This window comes from Pleurodeles waltl, chromosome 12 (assembly GCF_031143425.1).
Source record: "Pleurodeles waltl isolate 20211129_DDA chromosome 12, aPleWal1.hap1.20221129, whole genome shotgun sequence".
NCBI classification, from domain to species: Eukaryota; Metazoa; Chordata; class Amphibia; order Caudata; family Salamandridae; genus Pleurodeles; species Pleurodeles waltl.
This window is the reverse complement of record NC_090451.1, coordinates 623,199,897-623,223,467: the sequence shown is the minus strand read 5'-3', so window position 1 is coordinate 623,223,467 and position 23,571 is coordinate 623,199,897. Positions and strand designations below refer to the sequence as shown.

The window sequence follows — 23,571 nt, the reverse complement described above, 5'->3', positions numbered from 1 at the left end:
CAGTGTAAAAAACTTGTCAGGCTTGTCACCGATCTAACCCAGCCCTTACAAACCTTTTGACACATATACATCTCTTTCTATAGGCCTCTTGATATTGGCTTTTAGCTTGTTCAAGCTGCTTCAAGTAATTTCATATAAGTTGTTAGTGAAGTCACAGGGACATAAAGTAATCCTGCTCATGACTGCAGAGGTAGCAGTGCCTAATTTGTGCTTGTTTTTTCTGGTGCTGAGTACCGGCACTTATATTTGAGGGCCGGCGCTTAGTCTTCTACCTCAAGCATTTGCTGCGAACAAAAGACACAAATGGGAAATTCGGAGTAATAGAAAAATGAAAAAGTGTTGCAAAGGGAGAAAGTAGAAAGATGCAAGAGTGAGCTGAAGGGGCAGGGAGTGGCCGTAAATGGATTGAAGAGGCCTGAGATGGCTTCAGGATTACGCTGCCTCAGTATTCAGTGCTCACACATTTAATTGCAGCAGCTGGTGTTTAAGTGGAGGGCTTTGGGCACTGGCACCTTTTTATTTACAAATTAAGCACTTGGAGGCACCACCTTATTACCCTTTAAAGGCCGTCGAGCCTGTCATGTCTTATCATTAGGAACAGGTAAGTGGTGGGTACTCACTTTTACAGTATCATCAGAGTCTTCTCAGTGTTTATATAACATGCCTCCAACCGGTTCTTTGGATGCAGAAACACAATACTCTACCAGAATGTGCTACTAAACACAATTGTTGTGGAGGGTTTGTGCCTTATTCATCTCAGTGCCTGACACCTAGAGGGGTGCTCTGGTGCACCTCCTGGGTACAGGTAAACCCAACATATATGTTAAACAGAAGCAACGGGAACCCCAATAGCCAGGCCAAGAAGTACAGTGATCACTTATAGAGAGCTCACCGTTCACACCACATTCAGATTAGTCCTAATAGCTCTACAAGCGGCAGGGATAGACACCCTTTCCACTACAATTGGGGCATCACAGGACTAAGACATCACTACCCTCCTGTGAGACCTAGGGAGCCCGCTTGCCTCCCTTGTGACTCCTCATGGATGTTCTCCCTTTGGCTAGTCCTACAGCAGACAAGAAAGTGAGCAAGGCAAGATAAGACTGGGGTGGTTCAGAGACTAGCGGTTGCTCATTAGAGCATGAGTTAAAAATGTGCAAGTCAAATGTTTCATCTGTGCCAATCAAGGATCCTAGTTGTTGCCAGATATGAGATGGTGACAGACTCTGGATAGCAGATTGGATCTGAACACACCCATTCCTACCCATTACTGAGGCACTACTGTGGTGACCAACCATGTGTTGACCACTTACTGTCAATCCAGGGGCCAGTAGAACTAGATGTCTTCAGTGCTGTACCATCTCTGCTGGTTGTGTCTAACTGCACTGAGCATGAAACGGCCAGCATTGGCCATCGAATCTGCCTGCTGTGCTCCAAGTCAGCCTAGTGCAGACCTGTCAAGCCCTAGTGCCATTGAGTCTTGTCTCACTTATAAGAGTACCATTGCCTACTCAATTGACATCCTGGAAGACAGAGTTCCCTTCTGCATCCCAATCAGGGATGCCTGGATAGAAGTCTGTTCCATGTGATGCACCAACCAATTTGTCAGCCACTGAACATCACTCCTTTCGTTGGGTTAAAAGCAGACCAAAACTTACTACAAGATGCTTCATTTGTACTGGTATTTGCCGGTAATCAGCACCATTACCTTTTTCTTGACACCAGCAATTAGTTATGATAGTCAACCATATGGTAGCACTTTCTGTCCATTTCAAAACACAGACAGATGCTTAAACATTGCAAAATACATACAAATTAATAATGCCAGTACTCCAGGCCATTCTTACAGATGTGCATGGCCAGGAATAGTCCATACTCTCAAAGTTGGCAGCAGTGGTACTGACATTTGGCAGTGCTGGCAGGGAAAGTGGGTGTGACTGCTGCAGTAGTCTCCTGCGGAATATCTTGGGCCTCGTGCTTATTTTTCCACAAAGTAATCAATGCAAATATTGCATATCTTGGTTGAATGAAGGCTTTGATCATGCATCTTTTAAGCTACTACACTCCCGATCTTCGTATCATCTTGCAGCAGAGTGACTCAGTTTTAATCCGTCATGCAGCACCTACACTCTCAACAAAGTATTTTTGACTCCTGTGTCTTGAGATGTTATTTGCCCATTTCACAATTTGTGGACTTTCAGAGGTGGAAGCTGTTCAGGGATATCATGCACATGTGCAATCCTTAGCATTACGTCAGATTTTTAAAATAATATACTGATGACTTTGTGACACAGACTTTTAGGAACTGGTTAGCTATTTCACAGCTTGGTGGTGCAATTTTGTTGCATTTGCAACCTTTGTTCTTACTTTTGAATGACTTGACCTTGCCTACTACCATATGAGCCAGCCATAATCCATCCATTGTACTATGTTAAGAGGAAGGAACATCCCGTGGTCTGTCTTTGGAATCTTCTTAGCCTCCCGCTTCATCTTTATGGAATTGTCTAGTGATCTCCTGCTTATTCGAGACTCATACATCCTAAAACCACTTCAAAGCATAGAGAGGGGACGTGAGAGTGAGGGAAGGAGAGTCTTTGAGGATAAAATAAGAATAGAACATGATGTTATTAGGAGGTTGGCTACTATCTGCACTCCTAAATGGAACCAGGTAATTTAAAGGGTCATTAATAAAGAAGGAACCATTAGGGAAGATGATGAAAATAGAAGAGAGGTTTACAATAGGATTGGAGTGAAAGTGAGGATTCAAGAATAGAGAAATTCTCCACATGCATGGAGTGAAAGAAAACTGGAAATAGCAAATGTTTGCATTAATGATGAGGGAGATGATCTCCTTTCAAAAGGAAGAATTGTCAGGTTGCCCAAAGGAACATAGTGTTCAGGTCTTCCGGCCATTCTTTGTCGCCTTAACCAATTATAGAGCCCCTACTACTTTAAACAGATCTACTAATCTTTTTTGCTATGTGTAAAAGCCACCATATGTGCTGTGGAGAGCAGGAATTTGGGACATACGGACTTGGTGGTGTGAGGTGGGCAGGAATGTTACTCTGGCTTCATTTTCCTAACAGGTTGAGGTTCAGGGATCCATAAAATTTTGGACTCGAGTTGTTTGTATTATATACTGTATAACTTTCATCCACTGAACAAGGTTCACATGAGGTCGAATATTAAGCCTGCCAATTATCTGATGGTCCTTATTAAAGATTCTCCCTAATGTACCATTCCATCTTTGCCTTAGATCTTTCATATACATTATTAATGATTGCTTTTAAAATATATTTGCTGAATGTATTTCACTCCTACTGCCTTGTCCGAATGCCTTATTCAATGAATTTTCATTATTGCAGAAAAATATACAAAATCCCACTCCATGTGTGGATGATTGGATGATTTATTATAGGTTTTTTCTGTTCTAATTTGCAATAAAAAGGCTAGCGGAAAGGGAAGTTGTGATAAGCACGGCAATGCCAAACTCGGCATTGCTGTGGCTGACCATGACTTCGAGCACAGCCAACCCTTCGGGATCTCTGATCACGGTGGAGGTGGCGGTCTCCTAGCGGTCCGACTGCCAGGATCATAATCTGGCAGCCTAACTGCCAGGAGTGTGATGGTCCATCCGCCACTACATGTTTGGCGGTCGCCTCTAGGTAGGTATAGTTAGGACCTAGTTTCAATAGGAAAAGCATTTTTGGATTTGTCTACGTCTTTGGCACTGTTTGGCGAATCTTACCGAATTATTATTTTTTTTTAAAGTGCCCTAGAGATACTTGTTGTACATGGAAAGTTTCAGGTGATCTATCAAGCGGGGGCTGAAAAAAAGGGGGTGTCAAAAAAGTTGCGTTTCCCATGTTAATTCCCATAGGACCTATGCAGATAACACTTTCACTTATTTGGTGTAAATCCGTTCAGTAGTTTTTGAGAAATTTTAAGAAATCCAAATTTGTATATCTCTGGCTGTGATGACTTTGCGAATAATGACAAGCTCATGCAGGGAAATGCACAGCTCTGATTGGCTGCCAACACTTAAACCGGGAAGTGTTGGCAGCCATCTTGAGACTCGGCTTCAGCTGAGTCCCTCAAAAAAACACATGAAAAAAAAGAAAAGGGCCCAGGGTAGAGACACCCTGACCCTTTCGCTCTGGTGCTGGGGTCCCAGAGGGACACAGTCAGAGCAAAAAAGTATTTTCTTTTAGGTTTTTTGCCACAAAATCGCCAAATTCCCGATATTTTTTTTCTTCCCTGCACGCAAATATGCATGTGGGGAAGACAGATTAAAACATTGCTCCTGCAAGCAGGGAGCTGCTATGAAAAGCAGCTTCCTGGTTAAGGGAGCAATGCCGACTCCCACAGGATGTGGAGAGCCATGTAGGACCGCAGGGCCTTGAGGCTACCTCCAAGGTTCTGACACTCTCTCTCTCTTCCATCACATAATGGGATGGGAGAGAGCGAGGGAATGTCAATACAATGGTCTCTCCATGTAATGACTTCAACAATTTAGAATAGCAAGATGTTTGGAACGAATGTTATAGTTACCTGCAGAGCAGAACATAGTCACTTCTGGCCTAAGGTAACTATAACTCGCGCTCTCATCATGCACTGCTGAAAACTTTACGACACTCATGATAACATCATTGATAATATCAATGTAATATTTGCAGTAAAACTTTTGGTGAAAAGAATGTGCATGGCAGGGGCACAAGTTATAGTTACCTTAGTTATGGTTACTTGTGATAGCTCTAACTATAACAGGTGAGTTTCTATGGTTTTAAAAATTCTATTTCCTAACAATAATGCCCATGTAAACTTTGTTTTTTTCAATGAAAAAAAAAGAAATATATATATATATATATATATCATTGATGTTCTGCTGATCATGAATTGTTTATGAAACCTTTGCAATGAACTACCATTTACACACTGCTGGAGTGCAGGTAAGTTTTTATCTAGAATGGCTTTTACATTAGACTAGAGAAGGTGCTCTGGATATATATATATATATATATATATATATATATATATATATATATATATATATAAATATATATCCAACAACTGCCAGCCATCCGAGGCTGCTAATTTGGTAGCGGTCCAGGCGTGGATCTGGCTATCCACCAAATATTTCACAATTCTTCTAGTACCATATAGAAGATTCCTGAACACCAAATGGAAGTCCAATGTGCTTTATTCACCAATGCTTCCTCCCAGTACTGGGAGGAAGCATTGGTGAATAAAGCACATTGGACTTCCATTTGGTGTTCAGGAATCTTCTATAGTGTACCAGAAGAATTGTGAAATATATATATATATATATATATATATATATATATATAATGTTATATTTCCACTTGATTTTAGGTTTCTTGTCAGGCATTTATGCTGTATTAATATTAACTTGTATAAGCATATATGTCTCATTCCAATACTGACATGTATGCTTCTGTCATTGTTACAACAAATTGAGTATTTTTATTTTTATGTATTCCTAAATTTTATCTCTTTTGTATGATTGTTCAAGATTCTAAATAACATTGTTAAAAAAACAAATATATTACTCCTCTCACATAAGCTTGTCAACAGGCTCTAGTGTTCGCTAGACTCAATGCATTTGGGTTACTAGGGAGCCTTGGTTACATAGTGTATTTTGTTTTTTAACACAAAATATTGTAATTTTGAATTTTTGCTTCAAGAAAAAAATACAGACTTTTTTAATGTATTTTTAAGAATAATAAAATGTGGAGCTGCTTGTGGATCAGGTTTAGAAATACAGAGAAAAAGGATAGGGAAAAAAGAAGAAAAAATTGCACGTACTATAAGCGTAGAAGCAGAAAATTAGAAGAAAGTTGAAACATTTGAATTAAGAAAGAAGGTCATATATATAGCATAAAATAAAGAAACAATTAAAATAATAGCTACAAGGAGAAAAAAGAAATAAAATATAGAGAGATGAAATGGAACAGTGTCCAGAAGGAAAAAGGGTATTTTGGAATGGGGCTAGATAAGGAAGGAACACAGGATAAAACAATGTTGGAAGAAAATATGGATAAGAGAGTAAAATAAACAGAGAAGAATGCAGGTAAGAAAGGTTAGCACGGGGAGAAAAAAAATAGATACACAAGTTTTCATATGTAAAAGACGAATGGGAAGAGAAAGCCAGGAAACAAAAAATAAATAGGAGAATCAAAAGGTGCAAAACAAATTTGTAAAGAGAATATGAAATGAGATAAGGTTGCGAAGGGGAGGTTGAAGGGAAAAAGGACATACGGAAAGCTTTACTCACATCCAGAAGAAACTCCACCAAGGTGTCGGCAGAAAATTCCCCATCGTACTCAATGACCTCATCATCTTTAAACACATAGATACTGTCTTCCTCATCCAACCCTGGAGAAGAAAAGAGAAGACATTTAGTGCTGCAGAGTTAACAATGGAATTTACTCATGTGCATGTCCGAGGACCACATCTGTGTCTTCAACATCATCAGGCATGCGTTACCCTATGTGTACATAGGAATGTTATTGAGTACAATTAGTTATTACTGAATGTTTCCTGATCAAAGATGGCATGAACTATATATAAAATAAAGAGCTTTTCTTGATGGGTAGTACCTAGCCTTTGTGAATTTTTTTTTACGCTTGTGAAATTTCGTATTAAAAAATGAGGCTGCAAAATTTCATAGAATTTCACACATTTTATTTCAACATGTGACTGGTTTGATCAGGAAATGTCTACAAGAGATAGAATTCTTGCTTGCCTCCCACATGAATTTTGAATTCAATCACATTTATGTTCAAGTGATAAACCATAAATTGAATTTACAAAGTTTTGCATAATGTTGCATAATGTTGCATAATTTTGTGATTTGTTTGTGAAATTCTACAAAAGTTAGTGAAATGAAATTTTGCAGTTTCGCACATTGGTGCTCTGAAGAAGTGTCGAGACAGGGCAGAGTTAGTCACATACTAGGCAAGCCTAATGTGTAACTGTATCTGTCTAACCTCTTGCAACCTGATTTCAACGCAATCCAAGAGACCTCCCAGAGACATCACCTATTTTATTAACTCTGAATTTCCTTCTTTCTGTCTCCGCCCATTGCTCTCTCCTTCTAATAATTACAATCATTTCAGGTGCACAAATCAACTACATCCATGTTAAATGGAAACAGACCAGTAGTTCAATTTAGAAATCAGACGTACATGGGATTTCTGACATCTGGAACAACTATTTTTATGTTGATCGTCCTTGTACGCTTAAATATTGAAGTAGTTTAAATTGCTCTAAGACGGTTCTAATTGGGCGAAGTCTTGGGGAAAATATGAGTGTGCGCCGAGATCTGTATGATGGTCTTTTGGTAGGTATTAAAGGGCCTGTTGGGTTTGAGTTTACACTCGTACAGGACTTTATAAGGATCTGTTTGGGTATATGAGAACGGTCTTTTCTGTTAGATAAGGTGGGCTGCTAGATTCTATTTGACACTTGTCCTTCCCCAGCCTATCAGCAACAACCCAGTGAGTTTTGAGTTGCTAAGGGTGGGGCACAGTATTAACTCTGAGACGTCATTTGGGGTGTCATTAGGGGCATTAAGACTTTTTCACTACAGTTAGTTATTAAGTTGATTGGTGTATATGGGGCTACGGTTGGCTGTCCAATGGTGATGGGTGTGTGATTATATCCGAAGGGTTGTAGGAAGAAAGATGTTCTGCTGCTGGATTGTAGAAATCTTGCAAGCAAAAGAACGATTTCAGAAAGACTAGTGTCTTTTTATATTGAATTTTGTTAGGGGATCTTGTAGTCACAAAGCTTTTGAAGCTGCGAACGTTAGCCCACTAAATCACTTGTTTTCTTTTCTTGCTATAAATAATTCATTTGTACGACAAGCCTAATTTCATCAAGAGTTCAGTACATGCCGCACTCTATTTATTACTGTGAATTGTTCCTTCAGACTTCTATCGATTCAAATACAATATACATTCATTTAGTATTTCAAGCAAAACGATGACTTTACGAGAGCTTTTTTCTATATTTTTCAGATTTTCGAAACCTGAAATCGAACCTCAGTATAGAAATTAAACTCTAGCATTGCAGCTGATGAGATTTGATTTCAAAAGTCTACTCGTCTCTCCTTGCCCCATCCCTCACCAGCATGGCCTCTAGGAGATACTTGGAGTTGATTCCGCAGGAGTAACAGATGTGATGTAATGCGTTAATGTCTCTGGTAGAGAAGTGTAAATCTTTAGGTGGATAGCTTCACATCAGAAGCCAAGACATTTCTAAAGTGGAAAGAGAATGCCATAAGACAAGTCTTCTTAACGATTTCAGGACCTGGTACAACATCTACATCAATGTAAGGACCGGCCTAGACCTTCTCAGTTCTGAAAAGACCCACCAATTTAGAGAACACTACATCTTCACATGATAAGATTCACCATCAAGGGATGCCTGGCTTTATTATAAATAATCCTGCGCCATTACTTAGGGCTCTCATCCTTCTTCGGCACTTGTTGAACTCTAGAAAGTTTCACACACTACAAACTCCTATAGATACATTAATGCATGCGATATCCTGGTTCATCTGATCACTCAAGGACAACATAAGCTCCCACCGATTCCCCTCCACGGCCTCCTATTTGCTGCTTTCTGGCTTGGCGAAGGGCACGACGTGGTATGTAATGTAAAGAGATCTCCAACCACCCTCCAGAGGTGTAATGAAACTGAGCCCCCCCCCTGCGAAGTCCCTGGAGGAGGCCCAGTCCCCCAGGACCCAGTCAGGGGCCTGCCAACCATGCACAGTTTACTGTGCCGAGGCCCCCCGCATCGCGGGGGCTGCAGGGGACTCTGTTACACCACTGCCTCCCTCTTTACATTCTGTTCCTACCACAGCCTTCTTGGCTGCAGGGACCAGGCGTAGCAGCTCCAAGGGTGCAAAGAGGCAAACTAGGGCGCAGCTGCGCCTACCACCGATTGAGCCCATGAAGAATAGTTCAGCAGCAGAACTCTGAAGGGGCTCTCTTGTGATCTTGTTGAATGGGAGAGAACTTGAGTGTGCTCATAGATGATATGCTTTCTGTGAGTCATCTCTGTGGGGCAACTCAAGGCAGACTGAACTAGAGTGTAACAGATGGATTTATTGCCACCCTAGTCAATTTGGGGAAGAGTCTTTCATATACCAGTATAATATGACAAATGAATGACTAGTTCCCAATCTCTTTGAACTGTTCAGAATGACCATGGCTTTAAATAATGATATATGCATTGACAAATAGCGAAGTAGGCTTGGCCCTAAGCCTTGTCCTCTATGAGATGTTCACAGGAGCATGGGATAAACACATTGGTAGCATGCATAGGAACAATAACAAATGGCAAGGATTTATAGACTGCTGCCACATCCTTCATGTAGAGCCAACAGCTCCATTTCCTCCGGCATGTTACATAATCAGGGCTTAGGACATGGTTTATGAACATGTTGTCGTTGTTCCATTGATTTCAGCTATGTCCTGTGCACGCCATAGACTGAGCGAAAAGCAAACATCCCATACTTAGCCTGTGCAATGCCCAGCGTGTAGTGCATGGTGGCGGTTATACATTTAGGGCTGACTGTTGAACATTTTGCCCCCAACTGGTTTTGGGTAGAATTCACGGATATGTGTCAAAAGGCTCTAATGTAGGTCTGAGGATCTGGGCTTGGGTCTACCAACTGAATGGGACATTTTTAAGGTCTCCCTGAAACTAGTGATAGCGCAAATATTGCTTGATTTCATCAATCAATCAATCAGTATTTGTAGAGCGCATCACTATCACCCCTGCAGTTATCAGGGCACTGGAGTGCGAGGTCAGTGTCGAAGAGCCAGGTCTTGAGATTTTTTCTGAAATCCACCAGGCAGGGTGCTGTACATAAGTGGAGCGATAAGTCGTTCTAGGTCTTGGCAGAGATGTGAGGGAGAGACCACCGCTGTGATCCCATTTTCTACTCTTTCTACTCTTTGAGGGATGTCCTGTTTGCCACTAGTTTCTGTGCAACCCATATTCTTTTCTTTTAATATCTTTCACTACATGGTCCATGCACTCAACCTTAGCCTGCAGCCTCGAAAACGATTCTGGATCAAAAATGATCATCTCTTTGCATCTACATACAAGTAGATCTAAGTGAGACTACACATACTTTTCAGTAGTAACACCACTTCATATGATTAGAAGTACTATCTGATGTGGTATTACCTAGTGGTATTACTGCTACTGGTATCGGTATTACCACTTGCTCCTGAGTTAACAAATTCCTGCTATTAATTGTTAGTCAAATTCGTGGGAGGAAAAGGGTCTGGAATTTAGGAAAGACTTTTGATTACTGGTCCAGTTTTACATGGTCCGGTGTGATATTTCTCATTCTGGGCCTCATACTTATAAGAGACAGTAAATAGCGTGGTAAATCTGCCTGGTAGTGGTAGTACTGATCCCAATATTAATAGTCCATTCTATGGGTTATCTCTTAATGATGCTCTTAGATTGTAAGATCTGGTTAACAGAAATGGGTAAAAACATCTCTAAGGACCCAATTATCAATACAACTATGGTTTTAGCATTTACCTTTTTGTGATCACTCAAAAACAACTGGAGGGACTTACGTCAAACCACTTGGATCACAAGACGGAATACCACTGACTTCGAGCCCAAATTTGGAGTTGATCATGCCAGTATTTTTTATCTATTTTTATTACAAATTCCTAAAGGGAAAGCTCTCTTTCTTCCAGCTCTACTCATCGAGCGTCATGAACCTTCTTGTCTGATAAACCAAAGTAGTACAAAACATTATGGTGGATAATGTGTGAGGATTGGTCAAAGGGGGAAAAAATTATAAGGATTGAAAAAAATTATTTGCTCATTGACTAACAAACCCCAAACATTGCACCTATGAATGACTGTGCAAACATCCTCCCATTGCCATCCTTCATACCCTCGTCTGCATGTTAAATACATACATCCAGTACATGCTATGCAGAGGAGGAAAGCTGTAGGAGTTGATCTTAAAAAGTTACAGAATAAGGCAAGGTAGATTGCTTTGTGTTACAGAGGCCATCCAGTGTAGACAAGAAAAAGTCCCAAGTTCCACAACTCCAACAATAGCGATTCTAGAATGTTTCTAAGTTTGATGATAATAGATGGGATGTTGAGATCTATTGTGACTTCTTTCACCTGATGGTCCCTTTTAATCAACCAGGAAGAGGTCAACCCATTCGAAGGCCATCCTAGTGAGGTGTGTGCGACGGCCAATTACTGATTAATATAAGGAGGGAAAATAATCATGTTTTGGGCCATACTGTGAGGCTCTAACTTTGGATGCATAGCCAGTTCTCACTAGAGCATGGAAAACATTTGTCTATTGTGAAATGTTGGTCAACGTTTGTGGACAATTGACTGTAAGATTAGGGTGTAAGGTGGTTGTCCTAAAGAGGGCAGCTTTCTATGGACCAATCCATAGACTTGTTTTCATATGCATATCAAATAGTAAAAATAAGTGCTGCCATATTTGATTGACCATCATCAAAAGATCTGAATTGGAGTCTTCAAATATTGAAAATTGAGGTTGTGTCAGTTCGATATAATTAGGAGCAGGGCAAACGCGAGGCATTAGGGATTTTATATCACATTCATCCTTCAAATACACCATCTAGTACAAATTTCCACTCATTGTAAACCACCCAAGGGTACGCAACGTAAAATGAGTATTTTCTTTCTCAGAAATGACACTTTACCCACAGGAATACAACACACTATTCTACTTGTCCATTATTTGTGCCTAGTTTAATTTGGTGCTAGAATTTCATGCAAAACTAGGTTATGCTACTTTAGTAAATCTGCCCTTGGGGAAGTCCTTGGAGGTGTTTTTGTGCTGCACTCATAACCGGATTGGAAATCAAAATTAGATCTTGCCAACATTTTCGAGCCAGTAACACATTGCGGGTAATTATGTTAACAATGGCGCCATGGGGAGTTGGGGTTTTCATAGTTAGCAGGCAGCCTATCTGGCTCTGAATGCTGTCCTCTAGCCTGCAGCCTTCTGGAAAAGTACCAGAGTGACAGAGTAGCCAGTCTAGCCCAGGGTGTTCCCACCCCGAATGCTACCTTTGGCATACATTAGACGTTTGACGTCAGGTGACACAGTGCAAAGCAATATATGTTGTTGCAAATGCGATACATTTGGGCATTAAGGGGCTCATTATGACATTGGCAGTAAATACCGCCTACCGCCAAGGTGACGGCCGCCAACATACCACCACAGCGGCTACCATCCATCTGCCATATCATGACTTCTGCCACAATAAGGGTGGAAATCCGGCAGTGCTCATGGTGGTGGACGGTGGTAGCTGGTGCTGCTAACATCAGCACCTTCCCACCAGAAGGACTCCCCCAGCCGTATTATGACAAGCAATATGGCCTGGCGGTGTTCTGCTAGCGGGTCACTGCTGGCAATAGCAGTGCCCCTTCCCGTTCCCTGCCGGACGACCTTCTCTCCGGACAAGGTAAGTCAGGCGTCCGACAGGAGAAGGGGGTGGGAGGGTGAGGGGTGAGGTGTGTGTGAGTGTGTGCATGAATGTATGAGTGTGTGAATGTGTCTCTGTGTGTTGTGTTGTTTGAGTGGTTGTATGTGTGTGATTGAATGTGTGTAAGAATGGTGGAGTGAATGCGTGTCTGCATGTCAGTGCGATTGTGTGTAAGAATCTGTATGAGTTTGTCTGGAAGTATGCGTGAATTAATGCTAGTATACCAGGGTGTGCATGAATGCGTGTATGCCAGTGTAAGTGAATAGGTGTATGTGTGGTGCGTGTGGGTGTCTGTGTGCATGTATGCGGGGAGGGGGGTGTGGGGAGCTGTGACCCTAATGGGGGTGGGAGGGTGATGTGTGCTTGTGTGGCTGTTATGGGTGTGTGCATGTATGGGGGTGTGAATATATCGGAGGGGGTGGGGGTAAGTGAGTGGATCGGAGGGAGTGGGGTGAGTGAGGGGATCGGAGGGGAGGGGGGTGAGTGAGTGGATCGGAGGGGTGGGGGGGTTTGTATATCGGGTGGGTGGGGGTGAGTTTGGACGAAGGGTGGGTGGGGGGCGTCAGATGAGTGTTGGAGCGGTGGGGGAGCCATATACTGGTAACAGGGAAGGAATTCCCTGCACCGGTAGGACCTAAGGCCATGGTTTTTGAGGCGTTGCTAATGCCACGAAAACCATGGAGGTAAGCCAGCTCATAATGCCATGGGCAGTACTATGTCGGCCGCCAGGCTGGAGATAGACATCTCCGGCTCGGTGGCTCAAAGCGCCATGGCGGTATAAGTGGAGAAGTGTCGGCCTGGCTGCAGCTAACCTGCTAATCTCATAATGTGGTGGTATGTACAGCCAGCCTGTTGGCGGCAACACCGCCACATTAACCCTGACGGTCAGAAGACCGCCAGGGTCATAATGAGGCCATAAATGTATTTTACATGGAAAAATTGACTGATGCTGATGGTTATAGTGCTTTGCCTCACATTGCAATATGCAAGTGCCCAAGCAAATGCACAGTAAATCTGGAACAAAGTTTAAGCAAGGCAGAGCACAATGACACATCGAGCAAAATCAGTGCCGTACACAATGAATCTTGTAAAACTCCGCAATCTCATATAGAAAGTAAACGCTACTCTCTGTTGTGTTTGAAAAATATAATTAGGCCGCTGGTGCTGGGCACATTACACCCTGCTCTGATTTGACAACAGGCAGAATGTTTTTGTGCAAGAAATGCAAATTACACTGTAGGAGTTAAATTGCACGTCTTTAAACATTCTGAGTGGGAAATGGAAATTAGATGGTTTAAGCAGAAAATTATAAAATCTGCAAAATTGCTGCCGGTTGAGGTTCTAACCTGGGACCGCCTACTGGGGGGCGTAGGTGAACGTGATAGCCAAAATGGGAAGAATCGTCTGCCCAGTAAACTAAGGAGTGGTAAAAGAAAAGGCTAATATGGTATTTTGACTAGGTGCTCTGAATGTGGGTTGGGGTTTTCAAATTTTACCCTCACCAAGTTTGTGAGGTTTTTTTCAGACTCTAAAAAAGTGAGGTGAAATAAACTGCTAAAAGAGGTGCTTTCCTCAAGAAAAATCCAGTAAAATCTACTTGCAGTGGGAAATTTTTCAGCTAGAATATTTTTGTCTGTAAATCTGCCCCACAAGAATGTATTCAGTGTTTAATCTTCTTCTTTTGGAGAAGTTCATCAAAGTGAACAAATGTCTAATCTAACGTTTGTGCACCACATGTAGAGGCACAGGGTCTGGGGGAGTGAGAAGCCCACTTCACTGTAATACTGGGATAGGCATGGATTACTTGTATTTGTTTGTGTCTATGCCCATCACATTAAAGCCACCCACTGCTTCTGATGATGATTAGGTATAGGCTTACCAGTGAGCTAGGCCAACACAGTCTGGCCCTGGTGAATACTTGGTTATGGTGGTATAATCATGTGTAATTTTGCAAATGTCAAGTTCTGCTTGTTTGTGAAATGACACCATTATGCTACATGGCGTTACTATGTCACATTTACAGCAAACTTTTAGCATGGGTACAAGGTGATCAAGCAGATGATGTTCACAGTTTTTTATGCAAATGAAAGGAAAACACATTTCACACACCTCTTTATGGTAAATGTTATTGATCTGACAATTATGTAGGATCCATAATTTGTTGGTAATTGAATTTGTGTGGTTCTTGATTTTATTAGAACTGGAGCCTGGAGAAGTCTAGAATAAACTAGCAAAGGTGACAAAGTGCCAGAGGTCACTGACCAAGTAAATCATGAAAAGGCATTGTCATAAACTGCAGAAAAAACAACATGTGACAGAATGTGACCATACACCTTGAGGCAAGAAGGGACATTTGACAATTGGAAGTGGGGTAGATTCTGGCTCATTGTCATATGGTCTTGATTATGAGTAAGTGTCAGAAGAATTATCATATGGAATTATGCTTCCCTTCCCTCACACCCTCACCCCCTTCTTTCACCAATACTCCACTCAGAAGCCAGAGCAAGCACTTACCACCTGATCAGAGAATGTGGTAAATGTATGCATTAAACACAAAGGAAATTGAAATTCATTGTGGTATTGCAAGCTGTAGATCCAATCCCATGCAGTAAATCTCCATTGCATGGGCTTTAACTCATCATTCCACGGTACTGGTGTGGTGCTGCCCTGTGTGGATTTACCACCCCACCAGTACTGTGCGATTCTGAATCAGGCCCTAGGAGGTACAACCTCTCCTTGGTGGACTATCCAGTGACAAGGACACCGCTGTTTAAATGAGTAAAGCACCTGAGATGTGAACATTGATGCAGGTGCTTGTTTTAGGCCAATATGGCAAGAGTTTATCTAGAAGGATGGTTTACAGGGTCCATGCCAGGAAATTGGCTGAATGCACGCAGCCTGATGACACTCTCGATTTCTATGAATTCTCCACGATGCATAATGCAACTTTTTGTAGGCTCATCCGCTCAGAGGTCGGAAGAGAATACCTCCCTTTCTGCATACTCCAACGCCATTAACGCCTATTCTGAGAATCTCTCTCAACTCCTACACACTCTCTCTCTCACTCGTGTTTCTCTGTGTCTCTTTAACGTCTCTCTCTGGCAAAGTCTCTTTCCCTCAGACCATGTCTATCTATCTATCTACCTGTCTGTCTCTATATATCCCTCTCCCTCTGCCCAGGTCTCCTTCATTCTCTCTCTTGCTCCCTCCTTCACCCTCTCTCCCTTCATCTTCCTCTTGTCCCCTCCCCTCAGCCCCATCTCTCTCTATCCGCCCTTTCTCCTCTGTCGCCCTCTCTTCTCTCACGTTTTATAAGTATTCTCAATTGACTGTGGAACAAGAAGGATTTGGGCTTTGCTTACACGTGATTAACTATCCCGCGCACGTGATTCCTTTGATGGGAGAGTGTCTGCATCTAGTCAAGTTAAAGAAAACGCTTGTGCCGTTGACATTTCAGTTGGGTTGAGCTGGCGTCAGTCGCGTGGAAGGTAGAGCCACCTGCCTGGCCAGAAATCACTTTATTTCGCTATAGGCATGGACGAAATTTCCAAAATTGATTGGGTAAGTTAGAGCGACATCGCACGTTTTTTAGGCGCAGGTAGATAAATACTTGCGCCAACTTTAGCCCAGGCATGGCAGAAGTTGTTGCAGGGTCAAAATAAGGAACTTGAGTTGGGTCTCAGCCAGGCCAGCACCAGTTTTAAGTATAAAAAGAAACGCCCTGCAGGGGCAGAGGCCACTTTGAGCATCAGGCACCATCGTGGTTTAACCTTGTTAGCTTCCTCGTCAATAATAAATGGTGGAGGCTCTCTTTAAAATGAGTAAATGTTTGCAGCGGGGAGGGGGGGGGGCTAAAGAGGATGCGGCCTAGGAATAAAGCCTGCTCTGCTCCTCCCTCCTGACAGCAGTGGTTTAGTCTCGCGCCTTCTGTTTGTTTATGAAGGTCTGTGCGAGGCACAAACCGAAGAAACCCCAGAAAATAAACCAGATTCGGAAAAGTAAATCATATTCGTAAATCCCTGCTTGCTTTCTGTTTCTGTCAATGTTTTCATAAAAAATCGGGGCCAAGTATAGCACAGGAAGAACATGTTTTTATACGATTTGTCCTTTCAAGGAAAAACAATTCACCTATGACATAACCATCGGCAAAATCAAAAGGTAAGCAGACAACACCAGTTCAATTGTTTTTGCCAATGCTGGTTTGTTTCATGTGCTAAAACTTTGACGTTATGCGCTAGCATGCTGAAGACTCTGTAAGGTAAGAATCTGTTCTTTGTGAAACACCTAAATTAATTAATAAACACATAAGAGAAGATGTAGGCTTTCTAGAGGAAAGGTAATTGTGTAAGCCATCCATCCCATGCCCGGAAGCTTATCTCACCTGTGTGTTTGGAGGGGTGGGGCACACCTCAATGTCTGAGAACGAACAACAAGCATTGTAGGCACAGGCACAAAGCATCTTTTCATAATGCTCCGGCTGTGTCGTAAGCACAGATAGGAAGGACCTTTTCTCATGTAGAGCTAGACAGTGCTCTACAGAATGGAGACAGAGTTTTGCACGCAGATTGTAAGAGTCTTATATAATGTTGTCGCTGCGTCGCAGGCACCTCTTAAAAAGACCTTATATAATGTTTCGGTTCCATTGCAAGCAGATGAAACAGGTCTTACATAATGTTGCCTTGCTCTCGGGGCACAGATAGGAAGGCCTTACTTATTATGTTTACGGATGCAAGAGCCATAAAACCACACGAGTAACACAAAACACTGTCACATTTGCAAGACACACAATGCACTGATCGAAAATCCATCAATATGTGTTCCCTGATGAACAATAGTTATTCGAAGTAATATTGCAAAAGTTGCACGTTTACACCTATTCTAATACAGCATTCTGCCAGTTTCATAAACCTAATTCTCTTCCCCAGGCAGCTCCCAAATATGTTGATGCAGGCGTCACAACGCTTAGTTTAGTTGCCAGTTTGCAAAATACCAGGATGCCCTCAATAGCTCTAATCTTATAGTTACGTTGTTATGGTTTTTGTCAGTAAGAACTCTGAGCCTTATAAAGAGGGCAAATGAAAAGAAGGTCCATGGCATTATTGCAAGGGTTATAGACAAAAAAGTATTATCTGATCTAGATCTCCCTAGCTCCCAACAACGTGTCTAACCTCAATTTGTTGTGCAGTAAATTTGAGCACAACGGCCCAATGATATCCAAATATTCTACGACTGCCTTATCTTTTGATTTTATAGCCATGTACTCAGAACACTCAATTTGCAAAACTCCATATCCGAGTAGCTTGTCAAGTTCAAGGCACTTATTTGCATTCTGGCAACTTGTAGTCTCCACTTCATAATTCTGTCAACAAGACTAAATAACCCAGGATACAAAGGAAATATCGATACTGGATGAGCTACTCTCCCACGGACTTAACAAAACGAAGATTTCTGGGTCATCACGTTGTATTCTTCTGATCTGCACTTCGCATTTCAAGACCTTGTTTCAGCAGGCTTCCTGGAGTTTGTCTCATGGTAGCAGGCCTGAATATTGTCAACTGGAAAACAGGCCATTCATAAGACGTGTATTAGTAACATAGTAAAAGTAAGTGGGTAGTGGACCAGAAAACCTTACACCACCTCTACTAGATTTGGGCCAAGGTTCCACCTTTAGGACCTTCCCGAGACAGCTGGGGATGTCAGTGAAATGTGTGGGTAATTTCGTGTGGACCAGGGTCTAAATGGGTGTAGCTTTAACATTCTGCTGTAGAAGTTATTTCCTACCATTTCCAGGGCTTGATAGTTCAAAATGTCCCACAACCCCCTCCCACCCCTTACAGGCCATATGAGCATGCCTGGGTTCTATAGATCACAGGTGTTCCAGCCACCATGTTCCCACAACTGTTTTATTATAGCTGTGGATTGATCTGCTCCACCTCCTAAGAGGCGCTTCTCACTTGCGGACCTGGATAACCTAAATAACCTTATTTGACATATGCATTCCGAGGTAGCTGAGGTTGTCAACCCTATCCAGATGGTTTACCCCAATCATAAATGGAGGGCAGATCACGACTGCTGCTGATTGCTCATCATGGTTTTTTTCATGTAGGTAATTTTCAGACCTCTTTCCGCAAAATTATCTTGGTGGAAATTATTGAATCACTTGTTCAAACCCCTGATTAACCCCTTGTTTTCCAAAACTGTGCCCACCTTTCCTCAGTCTACTTTTTCCATGAGAGGCTCAGTGAACGCTGAAAATTGCTGCATTTTACTTCCCCAACAGCAGCCATTGATTTTGCTTGTTCCTTGCTACGTCAATTTCAGACACAGAAGTAGGACTACAAATGTGCAGGAAGGGCACAGAATGACCTATATGACAGCGCTCCTCAACATAGAGAACACACAATTAGGCATAATGAATGGATAAATGCAGCTTTTACTGGTTTCTGCCAGGACCTCTTAAACTAACCTTGCACCGTAACACATGAAAACTTGTATTCCTCTCTGTTCAGCGGTCTGAAAACGGGAAACATTTGTTAAATGTACTGAGACAGATAGTGGGGGGAAATCACTCTAGCTCACCATCTTCTAGCAAAAAAAAGCGAAAAAGCACACATAGGTTTCTTCAGTAGAGAAGGAACCGCGGCAGTAAAACGTGTTAATAAGATGTTTCTCACTGAGCTTTTGCAGTGAACATTGCTTGCGTTTTCTCAGTTCGTCGACTGAATTAAGCAGCTGCTTAATGCCAAAGACAGATGTGTTTTTCATCACTTTACTCATGATTGAGGGCGTTTTTTCTGCCTCTGGAACAGTCCCAAATAGTCAATTCTGCTTTCAGAAGTCTCTGACGAGTATAAGGTCCCAGCCATAATATCTCATCTAGTGGCTGAGTTACTGTCTCTCGAACCAGAAGGGTCTAATTTTAGCCCACTTCACCGAGTTGTGTGACCTTGGGCAAGTAAATGTATCGACTTGTATTTTGTTCCAATATGTGCCCAGTTTGTGTGGGCTTATCTACTGGCTATTAGGTGTTATAAAAAAAGAACATGCTGTAATGTATAATAATTGTTACATAATGCTTTCTTCTCCATTTCTAACGTTTCAGTTACCTGCAAAATGGCACCCAATTTACCAACCTCAGAAGGGTGGATTGCTGAGTTGACCCTACCAAGATCACAATTGTGAACTGTAGAAGACAGAGGTGAATGTGTAACTCACTACACTATCACACAGGAGTAACATGATTTTTACTGGGGCAAACTAGGTAGGACATATCAGAGTTCAGTACTGGTAATTAACGAAAATTATTTGGCAAATTGTCCATGCCAAAAAACTAACACAAAGAGGAAAAAAAGTGTATCGCACAGCAATGTTGTCTTTTCACAATGTTGAATTGTACTGTGCATACAATTGTGCAATGGTGAAATGGTACTGAAGCAACAAAAAGGAGTCGCATTACTTTCCTATGAGTATGCCTGCAAGTCGGCACTGGCAAAACGTTTCTTGAAAGAATTGAGAATGACAAAAAGTCCACAATCTGCATGCATGTGGATACGTAACTATGTATCGCGCCCGATGACTCTAAACGGATCTCAGTTACATTGTGGTTATATTGAAAATCTAGCAATAATCCAGTCCTTGGACCTACTTGGACCCACCGGGGCTGGTCAGCTCGTTAAAGTCAATCGGTGCCACTTCTTGTTTTCACCTTTCTTGTCTTACCTTTGAACTTGTGGTTCCGAATATTGGAACAGGACTGGCCCAGAGCCTTTCACCTCTAGTTACAAGGGCGTGTGTCCGAGGATGGGGAGTGTTCCCACCTTTGGGCCTGTGTAATATGAGTTTTGTTGTTTTGACACCACTCCTAGTTCAGATTGCTATTGTGGCATTGAGCATACGTGTGCCATCTCACTCCCTATGATTAGGGGTGACCTGCACCTAAAGGCAGCCACAACCATGTTTATTAATGGCCCCAAATTGCACTAAGAGAGGACATCAAAGAGATCTAAGCCTTTCCTGATAGACCGAGGAGGACAGTGGTGCACTATTTCATGATGCAGTGAATATCGGTTAAATTATTAGGGAAATTATTTTCTTGAGCTGAGACAAAGCTAAACTAGGCACCTTTTTAACCTTTACAAAACTTTCTCGGTGAAAAAAAATTGTACACCTCTACTTTTAAGATGGAACTAGTTGGAATATGTGCCTGGTGTCCAGGAGATAAGCAACAGCAATAATTGGCATGAAGCTGAAGTTACCCGGTAGCCTCCCTGTGATTACCCCTCCCACAACAAAATTGAGCTGCACTGGAAAGCTATGATGGGAACAATGGGTGAGGGGGCACCTAATCTCCGACACAACACCTATCTCCAGGCCGTGAGGCATGCAGACCCAGATATAAACAATAAAACAATATCAAAATAGTTTGCAACAGAAGAAGGTTCTGTATTCTCAAAAATCTCTGGTCTTTGCCAAGGGACAGGAATTATCTGGATTCTCCCTGTAGGGTGGATGACGGGGCATTATATGGGGAGGTCACAGGCTGTGTGGAAAGGCTTCTGAATGTTGGCTGTCTCTCCTCTGGTATGCCCTCTGACAGCATTCTGGCTGACAACAAGCTCAACAGGAATGCACCATGTCACTCCAGTGGAATTCCTTTGTGGTCTGAACACTAGGCACAAGCACAGCCCAGGCGGTGTCAGACTGAAACTAAAGCCATCAAATAAGTCCCCTCTGCCGAGGCAGCATTGCGACAAATTGTTGATGTATCTAGGGTTCCAAAAGTCTTAAAACCAACCGTGAGAAGTCACCTCCAGACTTGATTCACGAACAAGCATGAGGGCAGTGTACTTTACCATCTCATTTTCGTCTCCTGGGTTGAAAACAGATGGAAACTTGGTTGTTTAGCGCTCAACCTTTCCCTTTAATTTAAGTCAGTGTCAAGGGCCGAGGTGGGTAATCCTGGAATTTTGCACTTTACCTTAATCTTAAACTTAAACTTACCCTTATACGTAGCTGTACCTTAACGCTGACACTAACATGTCCCCATATGCTTACACCGACCCCAGCCTAAACACAAACCCAGCAGTCTCTGTAGCCCCTACCATTACCTTCGCGTTTAACCTTTACGCCATCCCCGGCCTTACTGCCAACTCTCACTACTACCCCTACTCTTACCCTCACTTTTATCCTAACCTCAGCCCACGCATAACCATAATCCTAATACTTCCTGATGCTTGCCTATACTCTTGCCCTTAATATATTAATTTCCCTGATTCTCCCTATAATTTCACCCACACCAATTTTTTAATCCCTACTCTAATTCTACGCCTTAACTCTGCTCCGCTCCTAACGCTGAACCTCACCCTAATTTTAACAAATGCACATCACTACCTCTATGCTAGTCCTACCCTTAGTCTGGCACTAGGTCTAGAAATTGACAGAATTTCTGCGAATACCCACAGGATTATGTGAAGTAATGCATTAGGACGCTCCACCATTTTGAACTATGTTCTAACATGAAGAACATCCTTGCACCCATTTGGGACGCAAGTATGCATTTTGTACAAAAAAGTGCAACATCACGTTTGCTATGAGCAACATCAGCGTGCGTTCTATCCGTAAGTGTTGTTTAGTTGCTTCTGAGCTATGAGTTTTTATTCAAACAACATCTCAGTCATTCGAAATGGGGTGACAGTATTTTGCGTAATAACAAATCTAATACAAAATGATGCAGTTTGCGTGAGACTACACTAGCATGTCAACATTTCAGCCGGTCTGTCAAGAGAAAGTGTTGGAGAAGCTACTCACATTTGGCTTGTCGGTGGTGCTTAGATGTACTCCTCTGTAGAATTAGGTAATGTAAGAAATGCAATGTACAAACATTCCTCCTTAAAAACAAAACCTGGATCCCGGGCCTGTGCATGACACACCCTGGCATGAAATGAGTTTCATGATCATAGCCTGATCTATAACTGTAAACAGTGGATAACTCATGAGTGAGCTCAGAAGCTTTGCGAATAAACAACTCGCGTGACTCACGCAGGCTCCCTGCACCTTCTGTTCGGCACGATTGTTATGCACAAGGGTGGGAGCAGAGCTCCCCACGGAGGGATCCAGGCTGGCTGTGGGGAGTGTTGGGTCCTCAGGCTGACTGGCATGTTGGAGAGAGGAGAGATTTCCCTACAGGCTGGTCCTCCTCAGGGGTCTGCAAGACTGGGCACAGAGAGGCAGCGACCTGTCCCCAGATGATTTGCATCTCAGTGGCATAATGTAAAATTATGGGTCCCCTGTAGAATGTGATGCGGGGCCCCCGAATCTACCATATCTCACAGATATTCATTAGGCTTGGGCTCAATAGTAGGTCCCACTGAAGAGCCAGCCCCCCCGTGCCACAGGGACTGCAGGGGCCTGCATTATGCCCCTGATGAATTGCATCTCAGTGGCTTTGGTCCAGCCATTTTAAGTAACCAAAATATAATGACATTTGCAAAATTTCTGTGGGAGAGTACTTCAAGCAAAATATGTTTGATGGGAACAGAATAATTAATGGCGGTCTCTTCTCACTGTGAGCTGCGCTAAGTGTTAAAAATAAAATGGCAATGAATTTATTTCATTGCCATTTTATTTTTAACTGAGGCGCACGGCAGCCGCCAGCCTGCCCCCCCTGAGCGAGGAGGGCTTGCCCTCTGCTGCCGAAAGGAGTAGTCGTAGCCAGACACTTCAAAGTGCCCATGTCACTGGCCGGCTGTCTTGCACCGGCCGAAGTGACATGCACACTTTCAAGCTCTCCACCCAGCTGTCTTGGGTGGAGACCAAGCACAGGCCTCTAGGGCCCGAAGGAGCATCAGGCCAACCTGCTCCATACAATCCTGGCACTGATCTCATGCTGACTGACAGCATGAGAGCAGCGTCTGGATTGGTTGGGGGGTTCTTTGTTTCACAGTCTTCGGAAGAACAGTGAGGAGGACGCAGAGCCTATGCGCAAGTACAATTTAATTTTATTTAATTAATATAAAATGTGTAA

At 42.6% G+C, this 23,571-nt stretch overlaps 1 protein-coding gene across 1 annotated transcript in view; it reads right to left on the bottom strand.

Annotated features, from left to right (window-relative positions):
* CASQ1 (calsequestrin 1) overlaps positions 1-23,571 on the bottom strand; it is a 118,797-nt gene that overhangs the window by 59,793 nt on the left and 35,433 nt on the right. Inside the window, exon 3 of the mRNA XM_069217978.1 lies at positions 6,296-6,396. Coding sequence (XP_069074079.1) covers positions 6,296-6,396 — 101 coding nt within the window. The remainder of the gene's footprint in view (positions 1-6,295; positions 6,397-23,571) is intronic.